The 20,422-nt window shown below is 41.6% G+C and overlaps 1 protein-coding gene across 1 annotated transcript; it reads left to right on the top strand.

Moving 5' to 3' along the window:
- The first annotated feature begins 651 nt into the window (after positions 1-651).
- Positions 652-19,252, top strand: LOC134315210 (dual specificity testis-specific protein kinase 2-like). Its single transcript, XM_062996255.1, has 11 exons — positions 652-802; positions 5,852-6,428; positions 11,906-12,027; positions 12,545-12,593; positions 12,692-12,838; positions 12,943-13,028; positions 13,181-13,271; positions 15,006-15,089; positions 15,403-15,489; positions 16,274-16,370; positions 17,743-19,252. The coding sequence occupies exons 2-11, from the start codon at positions 6,246-6,248 to the stop codon at positions 18,777-18,779; spliced, it is 1,983 nt and encodes a 660-aa protein (XP_062852325.1). The 5' UTR covers positions 652-802; positions 5,852-6,245; the 3' UTR covers positions 18,780-19,252.
- Positions 19,253-20,422: the final 1,170 nt, after the last annotated feature.

Below are 20,422 nucleotides of genomic sequence, written 5' to 3'. Positions count from 1 at the left end.
ATAACAATAATATTAATAACAATACTAATACTACTACCAATAATAATAATGATAATAATAATAATAATAACAATACTAATTACAATAATAATTACTACTACCTAACTACTATTATATATTTTTATTATTATTATTTCTATTTTTTCAATCATTATTATTATTATTATTATGTCAATTGTTATTTTTTTATTATTATATTTTGTTGTTATAAATATTTATTATCATTATGTCTATTACTATTATTCCTATTATATTTTATTGTTACTGTTGATATTATTATTATTATTATCTTCATCATTATAACAATGAAAATGTTTAGTGTTATTATTATTAGTGGTAATATTTATTTATTTTTTAATTAATTAATTATTTTATTTTTGCAGTAAATCATTCTGCTGATGCTGGAACCGAAACCGTGTCAGTGGAACAGCATCGTTCCAAAATGAGTCCTTACTCCCTATACCAGTGCAGTACACAGTACACACACTACATGACTTAGTACCCTACCTAGTGCACTACTTTATAAAGTCATTGGACATTTTAAATTGAGCCTCATGCACTGAAGAGCGCCATGACTGGCACGGCGCATGCGCGATGCAGAACCGGCGTCACTCCCGTTCTGACAGACGCGCCCCGGTTTGCGGCCAATGATCGCAGGGGAAGGACGAGCGGTTCAGGCGTCTGACCGGGGCCGAGACTCTCTGACAGATGGACCGAGGATGGGCCGAGGCGGAAAACGCGTGATGTTGATGATTTAATGGCACCGAGGTTTAATCAGCAGATGATCAGAGATGAGAATCAGGTAACGCGTCACATTACATGAGCGGATGAATGAATGAGTGAAGCTGAGCCTGGTTTTATTCTAATACATCTGTATTAAATCGAGTCCCGGTGGCATCACGCATTCATCCGTCTGCTGTCTGATTCAAATACTGTTTTTAAGTAGGTCTGATTATATACATATATATGTCTATCAGATTTAAATACTACAGACGCGGAATGGTCAGGATTAATCCAGATATTCACGTTAGTTGCGCACAGACGCTCCGAATGCGCGCATCTCTTACATTACTACATCTCTAATATAATAACATTATATACACCCACAATTACTACATTTGTTATAATCTATTATTATAATAATAATAATATATTAATATTGTATTATATAGACACCTTTAGTTTAACCTCTCCATAGGGCTAGGATATTAGCGGGTTGCCAGATTGGATCCATTTAACCCAATCCCACCAGCATCTGCTGTCCGTGTTTATTTATTTATTTATTAGGATTTTAACATCATGTTTTACACACTTTGGTTACATTCATGACGAAGTTTAATATCAAACACAGTCATTAACAATTTCACGTCACTTGTACGTCTTTGGACTGTGGGAGGAAACCAGAGCACCCGGAGGAAACCCACGCAGACACGGGAAGAAAGGACCCGGACCGTTCCACCAGGGGATCGAACCCTGGTGGGCCCTTAAGCAAGGCCCTTAACCCTCACTTGCTTAGACGATTCACTGTCACAGTACTGTAAGTCGCTTTAGATAAAAGCGTCTGCTAAATGCTGAAAATGTAAATGTGTTTTGTATTAATCACATCTGAGCTGAGACCTTAACCCAACTAACTAAGGTTCTGTAACATTCCAGCAGTGACATGATCTAAAAGTTCACATTTCTTTTCCAAAGCTTTAAATACAAATAAAAATAATTATACAAAAAATCAATCATTTGTGATGTATTGGTTCAGGCAAAATATAGGTGTCTATTATTATGAATTAGGCAAAGACTATAATGAATTTTTATTTAGTAAATAAGTAATTAATAGGTTAGTTTAGTGGGTAATTTAAAAAAAAAGGTATTTCATAAACTTTCTTATTGCACTTAATATAATAACAACTTAATAATAATAACAATAATAATAATAATAATAATAACAATAATAATAACAATAAGAACCCAGGACCTTCTTGCTGTGAGGCGACAGTGCTACCTACCGAGCCACCCTGTCTGTGTTTAATAATCACAATAATTTCATCAAGTTTCTCTGTTTTTTTTTCCAATAGAAGTTCAACAGTAAATGTCTCGTTCATGTAAAACAGGAAAAATTTTATTGATGTATAAATTAAGACCTAATTTTTTTCCTTTCTGATGCCCCTGTATATAGGGGTCGCTTCAGCAGATCTGGCAGTTGTAGCCAAGTGGTTAAAGTACTGGACTAGTAAGCATAAGATTACTGGTTCAAACCCCATCACTGCCAGGTTGCCACTGTTGGGCCCTTGAGCAAAGCCCTTAACCCTTAATTGCTTAGACTATGCACTGTAATGGTTCCATGTCAGACTTGGCACAGTTTTTATGCCAGATTCCTCTCTGACGCAACCTAACTATTTCTATCCAGGCTTGGGACCAGCACTAAGAGCGCACTGACAAGTGCACGTCCCAGTGGCTAGGCTGTTTTAGCCGATCATATCCATGCAGACACCTGACCGGCCGATAGCACAGCTGAGATTCAAACCCTGGATCACCAGATCTTAGCGGTATGTAGGTATATAATACAGGGTGTTTCTAAAGTCTGGACACATAGGAAATATCACTAACTATATGTTCACTAAATTACACACCATTAATGCCTGAACCCTCATTTGATTAGACTGTCTTTAAAGTCAATCTGGATGAAAACAAAAATACAAATTTGTGTTTTGCGTTTTCTGGAATTTGTGTTTTGCAAGTGCAGATGTTTTTCTCAGTACATGAGAATGTGTAGAAATTGTTGTTCATGGTAAACACACACTGGGTTTAAAAATGCTTTCTCATATTTTAAACATGAAAATACTCACTGTCCATGAAATGGTGCGTCTAAAAAGTCAAATTACAGATTCTACTATACAGTACTAGATATTCTATAACATAACTGTCGCCTCACAGCAAGAAGGTCCTGGGTTCGATCCCCAGGTGGGGCGGTCCGGGTCTAAAATACTAAAATACACATATTGCATCACAAATACTGTAAAAAACATTGAACATGTTATTGATTAATATACTAATGAAATAATTTAATTTTATTGAAAATACGCATTTTGCCTATGTGTCCAGACTTTAGGGACACGCTGTATAAAAAAAAGGCTTAATGCTATACATAGTGAGGAATAAACTAAATAAAGGTTGCAGATATGTTATAGTTTGTTTGTTTATTAGGATTTTAACGTCATGTTTTACACTTTGGTTACATTCATGACAGGAACGGTAGTTACTCATTACACAAGATTCATCAGTTCACAAGTTTATATCCAACACAGTCATGGACAATTTAGCATCTCCAGTTCACCTCACTTGCACGTTTTTGGACTGTGGGAGGAAACCGGAGCACCCAGGGGAAACCCACGCAGACACGAGGAGAACATGCAAACTTCACACAGAAATGACCCGGACCGCCCCACCTGGGGATCGAACCCAGGACCTTCTTGCTGTGAGGCGACAGTTATGTTATAGAATATCTAGTACTGTATAGTAGAAGCTGTAATTTGACTTTTTAGACGGACCATTTCATGGACAGTGAGTATTTTCATGTTTAAAATATGAGAAAGCATTTTTAAACCCAGTGTGTTTACCATGAACAACAATTTCTACACATTCTCATGTACTGAAAAAAACATCTTCACTTGCAAAACACTCATAATATTCATCTAAGGGCAGTTGTTCGGGCATTGAGGGTTATGTAAACGATGTATTCTTGTTTTCATCCAGATTGATTTTAAAGGCAACCGAAGCAAATTACAATCAAGTTACAAGCCAACAGTGGCAGATTAAAACTGGAGGACTTAACACCCTTAAGGACTTAATCAATAGGAGAGAAATTAAACAATAAAGACACCACTGCTCACACAACTCGACTCATGAGATTCTCTGTATTTATAAGTACAGAGGAACTTCCATTTAACAGATTTCAGATTTAACCGACAAAATCTGGAAACCCGAATGTCCGGCCCGACTGTTTAAAATTCCTGCAAGAACTGTACCAAGACCAATAGTTCAGTAATTGTCCACTAGCCAGCGCACGTCCCTCTGTTTACATGAGTGATAGGCTTTATATTGTCGGGAGGCTCGCTTTGTTCTCGCCTTTTTTCTAAGTGTTTTGTTCTTAAATTTTGCAAGTTCTAATACTTAGTAAGAGGAGCATCTAAGTATTACTGAAAAGTTAGAACTTTCTGTGACTCGCGTATGTGAGGAATATGGTTCTGTATTAATTTATGAAATTTCTCCCTAGTAATACAGTACATCAATTTTAATATTTATTTACAGGTTTTACATTTCATATTTACAGATCTATTCACGTTGTTTATTTTACTGTTTATCATATATGCATGTTTTTGCATAGTGCTGTGTTTTCGTGTTTTTTCGCAACCCCCCCCCCCCCCCCCCCCCTCCCCCAAAAAATCAATTTTATGGACCTGTGCTCCCCACTTTTAGTCCGTTATATCGAGGTTCCCCTGTCCAGGAAAATGTGTAGATATTCTTGTCTGTGGTAATCACACATACAGCACAGATTCAGTGGATAGATAGTAGGATATAAATCCATTAAAGCTGTACCAAATTACCAATGCCAGTCTCAGACTGTAATTATATTATTCCTAAGCTAAATTATATCTAACGTCCCAAGAGAATTTGCACCGTCCCAATTGGATTAGGAAAAGATGGTCTAAGCAATACGTCTATAATTACGGTTGCTGTTCTGTTGATAAGAATACACGAGGGTTCTTCAAAACATTTCCACACTTTTCTGACTCTATTTATTAAGAATTCTGATGCATTCTGATCCAGTGATAGCTTGGTGGTTAAGGTACTGCACTAGTAAGCAGAAGGTTGCCGGTTCAAGCCCCGACACCACCAAGTTGCCACTGTTGGGTCCCTCAGCAAGGCCCTTAACCCTCAATTGCTCATCGTGTTCCGCTCATTGTGTAAGTCGCTTTGGATAAAAGCGTCTGCTAAATGCTGTAAATGTAAATGCATTTTCCCAGCATTGTACCAACTTTTTAATGCCATCAGCAAAAACGTTTTTGGTTGAGCTCGTAGCCACTGATGCAGCGCCGCTTTTACATCATCATCAACCCATGAAAATCTTCTTCCTCTTAAAGCTTCTTTGAGCTAAATCTGGACTATAAGCGTCTCTCAGTCTCTCAGACATGACCGATTACTCCTCCCACCCTCACCACTTATAACCAAAATATACACCAATGAGGCATAACATTATGACCACTAACAGGTGAAGTGAATAACACTGATGATCTCTTCATCACGGCACCTGTCAGTGGGGGGATATATTAGGCAGCAAGTGAACATTTTATCCTCAAAGTTGATGTTAGAAGCAGGAAAAATGGACGAGCGTGAAGATCTGAGCGAGTTTTACGAGGTCCAGATTGTGATGGCTAGACGACTGGGTCAGAGCATCTCCAAACCTGCAGCTCTTGTGGGGTGTTCCCGGTCAGCAGGGGTCAGTATCTATCAGAGGTGGTCCAAGGAAGGAACAGTGGTAAACCAGCGTCAAGGTCATGGGCGGCCAAGTCTCACTGATGCACGTGGCGAGCGAAGGCTGGTCCGTGTGGTCCGATCCAACAGACGAGCTGCTGTAGCTCAAACTGCTGAAGAAGTTCATGCTGGTTCTGATAGAAAGGTGTCAGAATAAACAGAGCATCACAGTTTGTTATGTATAGGGCTGCAAAAGGGGGACCAACACAATATTAAAAAGGTGGTCATAATGTTATGCCTGATCGGTGTAAAAGTGTGGAAACTTTTTGAAAATCCCTCATACTTATGCTTGTAGGTTGACGTTGATCTTGTTTTTTTTCAACAGGGTGGACGTGTTTTCATCTGGGACTGATAAAGCGAACGAGGGCCACAGAGGAGGACGGTCAGCGGTGTGAGGATAACCGGTCCAGATTTCACTCTCATTGTTGGAAATCATGATTAAGCAAATAATTTCTCAATGGAACATAAATCTGCCACGTCAACGGATGTCAGGTGTATCTTTACATCTTGAAAACTTCTCCAGAACTTCACAGAACTTCTGGGTATAAATCTTTATCATCTTTATTGATGCAGCTTTCCGGAGCTCAGACCGTACGGACAACAATCCAAGCCTAGTCCAACTTCTGTAACGGGATTAAAATTTGTACTAAACTAAACTTTGATTATTGCTGAGCCATGGAGCCAGTGTCCAGCAGGACTTCATCGTAACTCCATCACTCATGATGGATCAGGATGATACTTATACAGAGGTTTGGGAGCCTCCTATACACGGACTCCACGGGCCCAACCGGATGCGGCCCTCCTCGTACCGGGCTCTGCGGAGCGCCGTGTCCAGCCTGGCACGGATCGACGACTTTTTCTGTGAGAAGATCGGCTCCGGTTTCTTCTCCGAAGTTTTTAAGGTAAGGAAACACTGTCACACATTTACTAGCGATGTCAAACAGGTGTTTCAGTGTAAAGTCAACAACAAATATGTTATAGCTTTGTTTTTTTGAAGAATTGGTACTACAGTTGTGCTGCAACCTAACAACTTTGGTTTGGACTTTTCTTCTCTGTAAGTCTCTGTGCATTAAGTGTGTTATGCTTAAATCAAAGTTCATAAAGCATCAGTGAGGTCATTATCCCACTATGCTGGTAAAATATTGTAAATACTGTAGTTATTCTTCTTCCTTTATGCTACAAGAGACTGTAGGTGCTTAGTGGGTAAAGCTGTGTGTTACAAGCTGTAGTCCATCTGTTTCTCTACATACTTATTACCCTTGTTCTTCAATGGTCAGGACCCCCACAGCACCACCACAGAACAGGTATTCTTTAGGTGGTGGATCATTCTCAGCACTGCAGTGACACTGACATGGTGGTGGTGTGTTAGTGTGTGTTGTGCTGGTATGAGTGGATCAGACACAGCAGCGCTGCTGGAGTTTTTAAATACCGTGTCCACTTATTGTCCACTCTATTAGACGCTCCTACCTAGTCGGTCCACCTTGTAGATGTAAAGTCAGAGACGATCGCTCATCTATTGCTGCTGTTTGAGTCGGTCATCTTCTAGACCTTCATCAGTGGTCACAGGACGCTGTTAGCTGGATATTTTTGGGCGGTGGACTATTCTCAGTCCAGCAGTGACAGTGAGGTGTTTAAAAACTCCAGCAGCACTGCTGTGTCTGATCCACTCATACCAGCACAACACACACTAACACACCACCACCATGTCAGTGTCACTGCAGTGCTGAGAATGATCCACCACCTAAAGAATACCTGCTCTGTGGTGGTCCTGTGGGGGTCCTGACCATTGAAGAACAGCATGAAAGGGGGCTAATAAAGCATGCAGAGAAACAGATGGACTACAGTCAGTAATTGTAGAACTACAAAGTGCTTCTATATGGTAAGTGGAGCTGATAAAATGGACAGTGAGTGTAGAAACATGGAGGTGGTTTTAATGTTATGGCTGATCGGTGTAAGTCGTTTTAAATAAAGGCGTCTACAAAATGCAAATGTAAATGTAAAATTATGCTGTGTATCAGTGTGTATATATAACATCTGTCCTAGATACTTCATTCTATTATTCTATTATTAATACTATAATTACTATTATTATTATTATTATTATTATTATTAATATTAATATTAATATTACTATTATATCCTTTTACTTAGTAGCTTATAGCTTCCAATGCCCCCCTTCCCCAGTGGTGGAAATAATCATAATGGCAATAAAGATCAATGGTGACAAGCCATGTGTGAATATACTTACTATTAAACATGTTTATTACTTACAGCACTAATATCATCACAAGAGAAGAAACCAAGGCCTAGTGGTTAAGGTACTGGACTAGTAAACAGAAGGTTCCCGGTTCAAGCCCCGCTTACCACCAAGTTGCCACTGTTGGGTCCCTGAGCAAGGCCCTTAATCCTCAATTGCTCATTGTGTAAGTCGCTTTGGATAAAAGCGTCTGCTAAATGCTGAAAATGTAAATGTAAATGTAGTGTAAATCGCTTTGGATACAGCATTGCTAAATGCTGTAAATGTAAATTAAATATTGGTGCTCTACTACGCCAGCCCACCAGCAACGTGAATTCGTGCATTGTGGCAGGATTGGCGGTCAAGCAGATGCCCACAAGCACTAATGGGTTAAATTTTAAACATTTCACCTTATCCTGTTTAAAGAATGTGCAGAGCACCACCGCCGAGATCTGGGTTAGTATGTCAGTGGTGCTATAGGCTCGTGGTGCTATAGTGTGGATCAGACATAACAGCGCTGATGGAGTTTTTAAACACCTCACTGTCACTGCTGGACTGAGAATAGAATAGTCCACCAACCTAAAATATTCAGCCAACAGCGCCCCGTGGGCAGCGTCCTGTGACCACTGATGAAGGTCTAGAAGATGACCGACTCAAACAGCAGCAATAGATGAGCGATTGTCTCTGACTTTACATCTACAGGGTGGACCAACTAGGTAGGAGTGTCTGATAGAGTGGACAGTGAGTGGACACGGTATTTAAAAACTCCAGCAGCGCTGCTGTGTCTGATCCACTCGTACCAGCACAACACACACTAACACACCACCACCATGTCAGTGTCACTGCAGTGCCGAGAATGATCCACCACCTAAATAATACCTGCTCTGTGGTGGTTCTGTGGGGGTCCTGACCATTGAAGAATTATTGTTTAAGCAATCGAGGATGAAGGGCCTTGCTCAAGGGCCTATCAGTGGCAACCTGGCAGTGGTGGGGCTTAAACCAGCGACCTTTCGATTACTAGTCCAGTACATTAACCACAAGACCACAACTGCTTTTGTAGTGGTTTTCTTTGTCGTCTGAACATTTAGATCCATAATCAAGGTCAATTAAGGTCAAAATGTTCAACCTTTTTAAAAATAGTTTTTAAGTATAAAATGAAGTTGTGTGTGTGTGTGCTAGTAGGTTTGCCATGTTTGCTCTTTGGATTAAAGTGTTAATTTTAAATGACATGTGTGTGATGTAGCACTGTAGGCTTTACTCTTTCATTTTCCAGTCCAGCATGCAAAACAGCAGGAGATTTGACTTTGTCTTCTCAGCATTTCTACACACTTCTCAGTGCATGATCGTATGTTAAGAGCTTCACATACTACGTACACTACGTACTGTACATCAGCACGTTTTCTTTCTTCTCTTATATTTACGAAAATTCATTTAATTTCCCACCGTCTGTACCTAAAATGTGTACAATTGTATTTAGTGCGATTTCAGAGTCTACAATGACTGCAGGAGGCACTAATTCTATTTATTAACCTAATCAGATTACATCCCAGACCTAAGCACACACACATGTCATCAGCACATTGTTTGTGTGAGTGAGTGTGTGTGTGTGTGTGTGTGTGTGTGTGTGTGTGTGTTTTTCCACAATAACATGATTAAACATGCTTCACTTGCTATCTCACCGGTCCTGGAGGCTGATATGATGATATATACTGTACGATAATAGAAACGTATCTACTGCTGGATATTTTGCTGACCTGTTTATAGTGGTAAAGCAGGTCATAATCACAATATATACTGATCAGCCATAACATTAAAACCACCTCCTTGTTTCTACACACATTGTCCATTTTATCAGATCCACTTACCATATAGGAGCACTTTGTAGTTCTACAATTACTGACACTGACACTGGTATGAGTGGATCAGACACAGCAGCGCTGCTGGAGTTTTTAAATACCGTGTCCACTGACTGTCCACTCTATTAGACACTCTTACCTAGTTGGTCCACCTTGTAGATGTAAAGTCAGAGACGATCGCTCATCTATTGCTGCTGTTTGAGTCGGTCATCTTCTAGACCTTCATCAGTGGTCACAGGACGCTGCCCACAGGGCGCTGTTGGCTGGATATTTTAGGTTGGTGGACGATTCGAATTAGTAGGACAATTGGGGAACAGTGCATTAAAATGGTCAGTGAGATCAATCAGTTGTAGGTGAATTTTAACTAGACCTTAATTAAAAGTAGATCATGATAAATAACGTAATAGGATAAAACAGTTACACTGTTTTTTTACTATGTGACAAAAATATTTGGACACCCCTTGCAATTTTTCAATTCAGGTGCCTCAGCTATGCCTATTGCAGATAACAAATATATAAAATGGAGGCTCCAGATAAACGCTTATGCAAGCTCTCGATCAGTTCTCAGTAAAATCATGCCACACCTCGACTTCTCACCACTAACTGATAATATTTGTCAGAATAGTTTGACCTCCTATCCTTTGTTCACATGAGTAATAAGTAACCTGCAGTACTGATACTGCTTTGTGGACTTTATAAAGCTAGTGTAGAGTGTAAACCGGGCGGCTTTCATCTGCACTTCCTTCTTGTTTAAAAATACCTCATATAACAGTGGGCTAACACTACATCAAACAGTGGTTGTTTGCACTCGATATGAGAAATGTTGACTCAGAGTCAGAGCTAACGGCGGACTCCTCCTGCCCTCACCGTTTACAACCAAAATATAAAAGTGTGGAAGCTTTTTGAAGATCCGTCATATATACACCGACCAGGCATAACATTATGACCACTTTCCTAATATTGTGTTGGTCCCCCTTTTGCTGCCTAAACTGCCCTGCAACTGTGATGCTCTGTGTATTCTGACACCTTTCTATCTGAACCAGCATTAACTTCTTCAGCAATTTGAGCTACAGTAGCTCGTCTGTTGGATCGCTCACCACGTCCCCACATGACCCTGTCGCCGGTTTACCACTGTTCCTTCCTTGGACCACTTTTGATAGATACTGACCACTGTTAAAGCCTGCAGCGCATTCCAAAAAAAGGTTGGGACAAGGGCAAAGGAAATATTGTGCAGTTATCAAGAACACCTGTGCGAAGTTATCAAGAACACAGGTGAGCAGACAGACAGGCGTAATGTTGAAACGTGTGCTCTGGTCGTAGGAGTCGATCTTTAATGTTTATTTTCTAATGGACATGGTGTTCTCTGGGACTAAGAGGAACAGGACGATCCTAATTGTTACCAAAGAACAGTAAACAGGACAGGGGCTACCGTGGCATGTGGGTAATGCTGATGGGTAATGTCCAGTTCTCTCGATACATGTCAGTTTTATCTTACTGAGGAGGGTGGGTTTCCCTTTTGAGCCTGGTTCATCTTAAGGTTTCGTACTTGTGGATTTTATTGAGGTTTTTTTTGTCCTGCCTATAGCATGCCAGAGATTCAGACCAGCGTGATAGCCCGCTGTACCTCCTGAGCGCCTACCAGCCTCTTTTTCCATTTCCAAATATTGCACCCAGTGTTGTACTTTTGTCTGGTGTTCTGATTAATGGAACGAGATACGATCACACGGTACGAGACATATCTAACCCCAAAAGTTGATTGTCCATTTGGACTTGTTGACTAGAACCAACACGCACACGTATAGGATAATGATGGACTTAATTTTTCATTTCATTAAGATAGGGTGACCATATTTTGGTATTTAAAAAAGAAAACACTTGGCGGCAAAGTAATTTCAAGTAAGTGGTGGCACCATGTTAATGTGTATAAAATATTTGACAAATGTATCAATAACCATGCAACTGTTATTGAATTCTAATAAAAAATCAGCAGCTACAAGACGACTAACAAATGCATTAATGGTCAGATCTTTTTTTTACCTTCAATTCAGTGTTTAGTTCTAAACAATAATAACAACAAATAAAATAATTCACCAGTGGAGCTATTTTGACAGAATGTGGTGCTATCACGGTGTTACAATAACCTCTATCTTATACTTCCCTAAAATCCCGACCAAGACAAAAACAAATTTTTTTGCAGTGTGTTACACTTAATTTGTGATATTCAGAACACAGAGTAGCTCTTGAGGAATCATCTCCTGATGTTCTGGTGTTTGTGTGTGATCCTCAGGTACAGCACAGGATCACAGGACAGGTGATGGCTCTGAAGATGAACACACTGGCCAGCAACAAAGCTAACATGCTAAGAGAAGTGCAGCTAATGAACCGCCTCTGCCACCCCAACATTCTCAGGTCTGATACAAAAACATGTGCACACACACACACACACACACACACACGCTCTTACACTCTCGCTCTGTCTCTCTCTCACACACACACACACACACACACACGCTCTTACACTCTCGCTCTGTCTCTCTCTCACACACACACACACATACACACACACACATACACAGATATATACAGTATATATACTGTATATATATATATATATATATATATATATACACGCACACACTCACTCACACATTAATACGTACACACACACACATACACACTCCCTCTCTCTCTCTCTCACACACACACAATCTCACACAACACTCTCACCCACACATATATACAGATATATACACACGCACACGCACACTCTCACACAACACTCACACATACAGATATTTATACACATGCACACACTCACACACACACATACAGTATATACACATATACACACGCACACTCTCACACACATACACACACACTATTCCCCCCTACACCCTTGGTTATAAGTGTGTATTGTTGTTACCAGGTTTTTGGGGGTGTGTGTTCATGAGGGACAGCTCCATGCTCTCACTGAGGTAAGATGCTGATTTTGATCACTTGTAAGTAAAACCTGTGACATTCTGTCAGTACAGGATATACATTTAAACCTAAACTCTCTTCCTTATGCTCTCAGTACATTAACGGAGGTAATCTGGAGCAGCTGCTGGACAGTGATATATATCTATCATGGGCTGTGAGGACTGGACTGTCTCTGGACATAGCACGCGGTCTCCAGTACCTGCACAGCAAGGGCATTTTTCACAGAGACCTGACCTCCAAGGTACAAAAATACACCAGTACAACTAAAGTGAATTTATATGGTGACAGACTTTAAAGTTTAAAGTGCATTTTTACTATACAAACTATAATTGTTATGTTTTACAGAACTGTTTGGTGCGTTGTGAGAACAGCAGCGTGTTTACAGCTGTGGTGGGAGATTTTGGTCTTGCTGAGAAAATTCCTGATTACAGGTAAGAAACATTCATTCATTCTTTATAGTTCTCAGATCTGTTGATTGTGAGATTAAAAAATGTTTGATTCAGGTAGAGTTTGGACAGTGTGCATGTTTTTTTCCCATCGTCATTTTAACCTGTCTGTTCTTCTGTGTTCTTCCCTCCTGTAGTGATGGAGTGGAGAAGCAGCCTCTGGCTGTGGTGGGTTCCCCCTACTGGATGGCTCCGGAGGTGCTGAGAGGAGAGCTTTACAATGAGAAGGTATCGCTAATGTCAAGTTCTGCAAGTTTGTTTTACCCTGCAGAGCAAAACCTGTTCGATGACCTTTAACTGCTTCTCATTTTCTCTTAAAAAATGACCATTTCAAGTGACGCTTGCCAGATGAATCTTTATGTATTAGTTATACTGATTGTTAATTGTTTTCTTTAACAACGGCCCTTGGACTTTCATTTTAAAGGATTTTTATGAAAATAATTTTAAAAAGCTTTAAATGTTTTATTAAAGGTGCATTCCAATCACCCTTGTAGTTCCCTATAAAATGGACTAACTTTCTTTGCATTTTTTGCCAATTTTTAAAATCTAGTTGCAGGGCCGGCGCTAGGGGGGGGCTGAGGGGGGCTTTGCCCCCCCAAATTGTGTCTTTGCCCCCCCAAGCAGGGGCGTAGCACCAAATTCTGGGCCTTATGCACAAGAAGTGACCGTGGGCCCCCTTCGAACCGCAGCCGCTCTTGGTGAACCAGCGCTCGGTCGCGTTTGCCACGCCCCCCCTCCCCTTGGTGAACCTGCGCTCGGTTGCATGTACCAGGCGCGTCTGCCGGACTGCCGATCCACATCGGGTGCTCTGTTTCTACGTTTCTTTTCTCATTATGCCCTCTGGGGCCCTCCCCCGATTTGGGGCCCTGGTGGCTCTATCCCACTTTGACCCCCACTACGACGCACCTGGGTTTTACTGCCCCCCCAAGCAAAGCGGTCCAGAACCGGGGCTGTCTAGTTGTATCCAATTACCCAATTGCATTTTGCTTTCTTTCTACTGCTAACTAACACACGCAGACTCGTGTAGTGGATGTGCGGTGTTGTCCAGGATGGATGACAGCTTGACTACCATCCTCCTTTCTCCCACCTCCTCTACAGGTTCGAGAGGACAGTTCAAGACAGCTCGCTTTCTCAATGAGCTTGTTCAGTCTTTTTCTGTCTCTCTCCAAGATTGCACCACCCCAGCACGCCACTGCATAGAAGATGGCTGATGCTACCACAGTGTCATAAAAGGATCCAAGCAGTGGTCAGCACACTTTGAAGGACCTCAGTCTCCTCAATGGATGGAGGCGACCATGGCCCTTTCTGTACAGAGCATTATGAAATGTCAGCTTTAGTTTGCTAGCATGTTTTTCTGCTGCTCCACCTGATTCCTGGAATTCGATTTTTAAGTGAGAATCCAAACCATAGACTGTGTAGTGAGAAGTGATAAACGGTTCATCAATACACAGGAAGTTGACAGTAGAATTTACTCTTCAGTCATTGTGTGACTTGAGGGTTAAGACAGCAGTCGTGTTATCTGAAAAAAGCAAACAGTACGAGTGGGATTATGTCAGCCAACAGTGTGAAAGTAACCAGAGATCATCCAGAAATGCACCAACATTCACTAGAAAATGAATTTACTTTTACATAACTAATTAGCACAATACAACACACTGTAAACACAACACAAACCTCCTGTCTATAAAATCACGTATGTTTCCATATTACATACACAATATAAGATCCACGGCGATGCTTCATTAGTGTGCTCGTTACACTAGAAACAACCGGACGGTCAAATATCACTGTCAACACAACGCTCTGAAGTTTACGTGACGATTACTGAAGTTCCCGTCAGAAATTACATGATTAGTTTGTAGAAACTACAAATACACTGCATAGAGACCCTGTGGAATAGAATCCAGCAAACATTATTTGATTTGCTTGTAAACAATATTGCGTTGGTCGTTTCCCTGACAGGTGGATGTTTTCGCGTACGGGATCATCCTTTGTGAGATCATTGCTCGTATTGAGGCCGATCCAGATGTGCTCCCACGTACAGAGGTACTGCTTCAACCCCACAACATGTCAGACATTTAAAACCTCTCATTTCAATACTACTACAGATGCAAGTTTGTGCTGCTCATGTGGCCTGTTTCTCCCCATACACATATTCAGATGTTTTGCCAATCAGCTCTGATCAGGTCCTCAAACTGAGTATTTTATTAACTGTTGTAGATCTCCTCTACATGGCAACCCAAAAACACATAATCCCATCTTAAATGATCTGATTGTTTGTTAAAATGTTAAACTTATTTTAAAGTGAGTTACAGTTGATATTTGATGAAGGACGTGATGAATGAATGTCTCTGTGTAGGACTTCGGACTGGACGTGGAGGCCTTTGAGCAGATGGTGGGAGACTGTCCACCAGCTCTCCTCAGCCTGGCTGTTAACTGCTGTAATGTAAGACACACACACACACACATTCAGTGGATTCAGAAAGTATTCAGACCTCTTGATAGTTTGTCAGATATTAATGAAAAATTAAAACTGTGCAGATAAAAACAGTGCAATAATTAGATTACTAACAATCAATTAAGGAAGGTCAGAGTCAAAGGGGTCTGAATATTTACATACTATGTTTTACATCACCAAATGAGAAAAAATTGGGACAGTATAAAAAAAAAACTAATAAAATAAAAAATGCCATGTTACTTACATTTACTTTGACTGACCTGCAGAAAAGTACATTGAGATCTTAGAGCAACATGTGCTGCCTTTAAGACGTCGTCTTTTCCAATGCAAAACCACCTGCTGCACACATTACAAAGGCGGGGCTGCGGAAGACGAGGGTACGGGTACTGGACCGGCCTGCCTGCAGTCCTGACCTGTCCCCAACAGAGAACGTGTGGAGAATTTTGAAATTAAAAATGCAACGACGAGCCCGTACTGTTACACATCTTAAGACGTGTTTGCAGAAAGAACGAGACAAAATAAAAGCTGAAACACTAAATCACTTGGTCTCCTCGGTGCCAAAACCTCTTTTAAGTGGTGAAAAGGAACGGCAACATTACAAAGTGGTAAATGCTTTACTGTCCCAACTTTTTTTGGAATGTGATGCTCTGTGTTTTTTTATTATTTGCATTTTCCATGCTGTCTCAACTTTTTCTGATTTGGGGTTGTAGTTTTTTCTAATTATTCTGCACTCTCATGTGTTAAACTGTACATTTTGTCTCTTACCTGCTAGATGTGTGCAGAGAGTCGACCCTCTTTCTCGGATATTGTTATAACCTTGGAGAGGATTGAAAGGAAGAGTGTAAAGATTGAGACACCAGTAATCTTAGGTAAGCGAAACTTTATAAAATATAAGGGGCATACTATTATATTTAAAAATGGCCTTTTTAGGTACATTGCTGGAATGATTCTAAGGGTGTGTCTGAGAACCCAGTAAGCTGCCTTGCTGCCTACTACCTACCTGATCAGCTGCCTCAGTAGAGAGGATTCTAATAAGACATCAAGCTCATAATTCAGATTATTTAGACACTCTACTTAGACAGCGAGTACGCAGATTACGTCACTGCAGTTTTAGCTTACTAAGCTAACACAGTTAGGCGGCACAACCCGCTAGCACGCCAGCTAACGTCAGAATTATTAATCACTCAGAATTAAGGCGCCTCAGTAGGAGCCTTTCAAGGGATCTAAGAATTTAGACACGCCCTCTTCTCAGGAGTGTAGGATGATGTAACATGCATCTATAGGTTTCAGACAGACCCTGTGAGTGCTGGATTTAACAGGGCTGTTGTCAGTAATCGAGATTGGGTGCGTCTACTCTAATGTACTCAGTTACGTTTAGTTTGTTGGTTGAAGCAACTAAGAGAACAGTTACGTTTTCACACATTTGTATTATATTAAATTTAGCATAAAGATCTAATGCAAAAATACAAGCAAACAGAGAAGTGGGCTTTTTTTTTTCTTTAAGTACAGACTAGTTTTTCTAACCTTTAGCAGTAAACAGCTTCAGCTTTTTCATTTAAAGCATGAGTTTATGTTGGTTTATTTCATCACTACGCAATATAATTTCCATAAACTGTAACAATATTCTTCTAATTTTTGCTTTTTAAAATGTCACACCAGTTAATGTGAACCATACAGTTCTTTTACAAATACAATAAATTAAGCATCTCATTAATAATTATTGAAAAATATTGATAAGAAATTGTTTACAACACTCCAACACTTAGAACCGCTCTTCTAAGAAGAAGCTTTTAACAAGTGTCCATTTAGTCAAAAGAGCATTTGTATGGCTGGGTACCGATGTCGGTCATAAAAACCTCAGTTGATTTCGGTTCATTCCAGAGCTGTTCAGTGGGGCTGAGGTCAGGGCTTTTTAGAACTTGCTTTGTGCACAGGGGCACAGTCGTGCTGGAACAGGAAAGGGCCTTCCCTAAACTGCTGCTGCAAAGTAAGAAACATATATAAATATAAGTTTCTTTATATTTACATTTTCAGCATTTAGCAGATGCTTTTGTTTGAAGCGACTTACAGTGCTCTGACAGTCAATTGTCTAAGCAATTGAGGGTTAAGGGTCTTGCTCAAGGGCCCAATAGGGGTGGGATTTGAACCAGCAACCTTCTGCTTACTAGTCCAGTACCTTAACCTCTAGGCTAAACTCTTTTTTATCCCTCAGTGTCTCACCAGCAGCTTTTGTTTCCCCAGAGCCCATTGGTGCTGATAAAAGTCCCTACAGGAGGAGGAGTTCACCCTGCCAGACCCAGCGCCTGGCGCGGAGTCAGTCGGCTCTGCTGCCGCCGGCCTCGAGTCCATGCGTGGGTACGCCTGTGCGACTCAACCCGTTCTCCCTGCGCCACGACCTGAACGGCGGTCACATCAAACTCTACGATACTCCCAGCAAGTCTCTCATCTCCCTGACGTTCACCCTGCCGCCATTACCCGAGCCCTGCTCCTCTCCACCACTGGGCGGGGTCTCCATGCTTCGAACGCCGCCACGGAGGTGCCAGTCCCTGCCGTGCACGCCTGAACTGGGACGTCCTGTCAACTCCTTCCACGAGCCCGAGACTCAAAGTGCAAATAAAGAGGAGGAGGATGCGGAGAAGGACGAGACTGAGAAGGGGACGGGAAGGTCAGAGAATGCTGGACAGGATTCTGACTCGGTTCTGGATCTGGAGATGGTGTCTCTGGAGCGGGTTGAGGAGGAGGAAGAGGAGAAAGAGGAAAAAGGCGAGGAAGAAGGACTGTATGGCTCAAAACCTTTAGACTATAAAGGCTCCAGTGCAGCAGAGGGCGCCCTTAGATCAAACGTTAAGCCTCTTTTTAGCGGTTCTTATTTGTCCTCGTCCTCCTCCTGGGCGGTACCTATATCAAACGGTCCTCCCTCCCTCCCTCCTCTTCCTCGACTAAACAACAACAATGGCATGCTGGGAGTCGGACAGGTTTCCTGGGCGAGGCTCAATGGCTACCGCACCACCAGTCAACTTCCGCCCCCCGCGGAACAGGACGAGGTCATTTCCTGTCCGAGCTGTTGTCTAGCAGGCTTCAGCTTTCCCTCCGTGTGCCTGCGTGGAGTTCCCGCCCTTCGTCAACCCCCCTCGCTCCGTCCGTACAGGCATCTCAACGGAGGCGAGACGGCAGCCGCCAGGGCGAGCAACGGGATGCTGTGTCGGAGGGCGAGGGGTCTGGTTCCGCTCACGATGCCCTGTGAACCGGGCTTGCCTCTTCCAGAGGCGCAGACTTAACAGAACGTACGCTGCACGTCTGCCAGCCTTGGCACTGAGGTGGTGCCCGTCACTGCTGTGATTAAACTAGTAGTGTTAACGTGCGGTGAGGTTCGTGTTAATTGTGCGGTGGGGTCTGAGGGGCGTGTGTGTAACATGTACGTGTGAGAATGAGGACGAGTATTATAAAGAGTAAGGGCGCATTCACATGAGAAGCGCTCGGCTTGAGCGGTGCAGTAAAACATCATCAAAGTGCGAATATGTGACGAATCTGCATTTGAGTGGAGTAAGCATCAGATCCAGTCTGAAAGCTCCTCATGTATCTGTGTTTACCTGGATTTTCCTTCCTGTTTCACTTTTAAACTTGTGTTACAGCTCGAGATTCTGAGAAACTGTGAGAATCAGAATCAGCTTTTCTGAGAGTCTGAGACGCTTATTGTTAAAAAAAAAAAAAAGATTTACGTGGTTTAATGTATTAAAAGAAGGAGACAGGAGCACTAAACTCCTTTTAATTATTACTGCTCATAAGTTCCTCCACTAATCAAATTCCTCACTTAATACCCCTTTTCCACAGACACCGAATGGTTCCGGTTCCGGTTTGCGAACTTGATTTTGAACCGGTTCCGAGTGTTTCCACCGAAAAAAAGAGGTTAGAGACAGAGAACTAGCAGGCCAAGCTGGAACCTCAGAATACTGGGTTTTTCAGCGCGAATCATGACGTAATCGTGTCAAAGTGTAGAGGTCTGGGTGCTTTGCTAAACCACTGTGCTGGTGTCTCATATGGAGCTTGTCGCTGCATTTTTTATCTTTTAAAGTTCACCTGATTGGATTTTGATCCAATTTGCCGCTGATATTTTCAAAGCGCCTTAAAAAAGATGAACTGTTTAATATGACGTGGTAAACGTGAACCGGACTGTACGAAAAATGCTTAACGTGAAAAATAAAGCAGAATAAAACGTGGCTTGTTGTACTAAAACAACGACCGATGAATTTGGGCAGTACAGAGCACTTATAACCAGTAATAACGGAGAGAAATTTAATGTTTCTATGTCGTACTGTCAGTACAATCAGCCACGTTACACTTAATTTTTTACGTGACGCTTTATTTACGTGAAGTTTTCCGACTCTCCCGAGAAGCAAATTCAGAACCCCGAGCTTCATAAACACCACACGTGAAGATGTTTGTTCATGTTGTGGAACTTTAGTGATGTTTTATCGCTCAAGTCGAGCGCTGAGCAAATCGGCTATTTGTGCCGAGAGTCACGGCGAGAGCGAAACGTGACGTCAATGAACTAAAGAAAACAAGAACTGAGACAAACACGTCTTCTTATCACCGATAGCTGATCGATGCTTTTTGCATAAAAATGAACATCTGTAACAACAGCACAAATCCCCACAGGTAATCTACACGCTCCACCATCATGTTACTCTTTACTTTCATTGTGTAACACCCACCGTTGATGATGCAGGCTTGGTTCTCATAAACTGGTGGAAACGCGCTACAAAACACCAAGGTTCGAAGAAACCTGAACCGGTTCAAGAACCAGGGTTCTTTTGGTGGAAAAGCGCTATCAGTCATGTTAAGCTTTGTTCATACGACCTGAGTCAATTTTACTGTGTCATATCAAACAGGTCGTTTCATTGGAGGAGCTTTGAAAAGGTCA

Source organism: Trichomycterus rosablanca, chromosome 5 (assembly GCF_030014385.1).
Source record: "Trichomycterus rosablanca isolate fTriRos1 chromosome 5, fTriRos1.hap1, whole genome shotgun sequence".
NCBI lineage: Eukaryota > Metazoa > Chordata > Actinopteri > Siluriformes > Trichomycteridae > Trichomycterus > Trichomycterus rosablanca.
The sequence above is the reverse complement of the archived record's forward strand: the minus strand, read 5'-3'. Positions and strand labels throughout refer to the sequence as shown.

Excerpts from the sequence above, each read along its gene's own strand:
- LOC134315210 (XM_062996255.1), top strand. The coding sequence starts at position 6,246 with ATGATGGATCAGGATGATACTTATACAGAGGTTTGGGAGCCTCCTATA. Across the intron at positions 6,429-11,905 it reads TCTTCTCCGAAGTTTTTAAG|GTACAGCACAGGATCACAGG; the intron begins GTAAGGAAACAC and ends TGTGATCCTCAG. Across the intron at positions 13,029-13,180 it reads GAGAAAATTCCTGATTACAG|TGATGGAGTGGAGAAGCAGC; the intron begins GTAAGAAACATT and ends TCCCTCCTGTAG.